The sequence below is a fragment of the Fulmarus glacialis genome, unplaced genomic scaffold (assembly GCF_000690835.1).
Source record: "Fulmarus glacialis isolate BGI_N327 unplaced genomic scaffold, ASM69083v1 scaffold18913, whole genome shotgun sequence".
NCBI lineage: Eukaryota > Metazoa > Chordata > Aves > Procellariiformes > Procellariidae > Fulmarus > Fulmarus glacialis.
This window is the reverse complement of record NW_009205073.1, coordinates 879-1,740: the sequence shown is the minus strand read 5'-3', so window position 1 is coordinate 1,740 and position 862 is coordinate 879. Positions and strand designations below refer to the sequence as shown.

The 862-nt window shown below is 63.6% G+C and overlaps 1 protein-coding gene across 1 annotated transcript in view; it reads right to left on the bottom strand.

The window, feature by feature from the left end:
- LOC104074946 (microtubule-actin cross-linking factor 1-like) overlaps positions 1-862 on the bottom strand; it is a gene marked incomplete at both ends in the record, with an annotated part of 36,189 nt that overhangs the window by 34,739 nt on the left and 588 nt on the right. Inside the window, one exon of the mRNA XM_009575258.1 lies at positions 4-91. Within this exon, the coding sequence (XP_009573553.1) occupies positions 4-91 (88 nt within the window). The remainder of the gene's footprint in view (positions 1-3; positions 92-862) is intronic.

The following is an 862-nucleotide window of genomic DNA, read 5'->3' as shown; positions in this document are numbered from 1 at the left end:
GACCCCCAGCCGCTCGGCAATCTCGAAGGCCTGCTCCAGGTTCTCCCGGTTACTCTGGATCTGCACCCTCTCCATGTCCACCAGATCTGGCCTGTAAGACACGCACCGGGGTCACGACGTTGGCAAACAGCGCAAGGCGCCCAGGGCAGAGCATCCCGGACGGGCACCACTGCCCCGGGTGGCTCGTCCGAGCCCCTGTCCCAGGCTGGTGGCTCTCCGAGGGGACCTGGCCTGCAGCACCTCCCCAGCTCATCCCCTTTGGGAAAGGGGATGTTCAGCCTGTGAAGGAAAAACCTCTCGTGCTCCTCTGGGACCTGCTCTCCCCAGCACCCGCTCTGTACCCAGCGTGCCGGGCTGGGACTGCGAGCCCTCCTTGGAAGGAGGTGCAGGAACAGCCCCAAAGCGGGGTGGTTACACCTCTCCGGAGGACGTGAGCAGAGTGCTTTGCCCGCAGCAGAGCGGAGGGGAGGCAGCAGGCACGGGCGCTGCCAGCCCTGCACCGGGAGGAAACACCGGCAACAGAACAACGCTGCAGCACAAACGAGCACTGCGGAGCCAGGAAAATCCCAACCACGCCGTGCCGGTGAGGTCTGCTGCCCACCACGCACCCCATCTCCTGCCTGCCCCTGCCTGCAGGAGTCTTGCACGTCCTTCTCTTCTAAACCCTGCCCGCTCCTCCCGGCCACAGGCGAGCACAGAGCAGTACGGGAAGGCAATGCTGTTTCCAGCTACCAGGAGATGCTTTCTCACGGGACCTTTGCTATTCTCCTTCAGGCACTCAAAGCCGTGCCAAGTCCTCTTGACCAAGCAGCCAGGGGAGAAGCAAACGGAAGGTGTGCAGGGCTGTGCTGTCTCTCAAGAA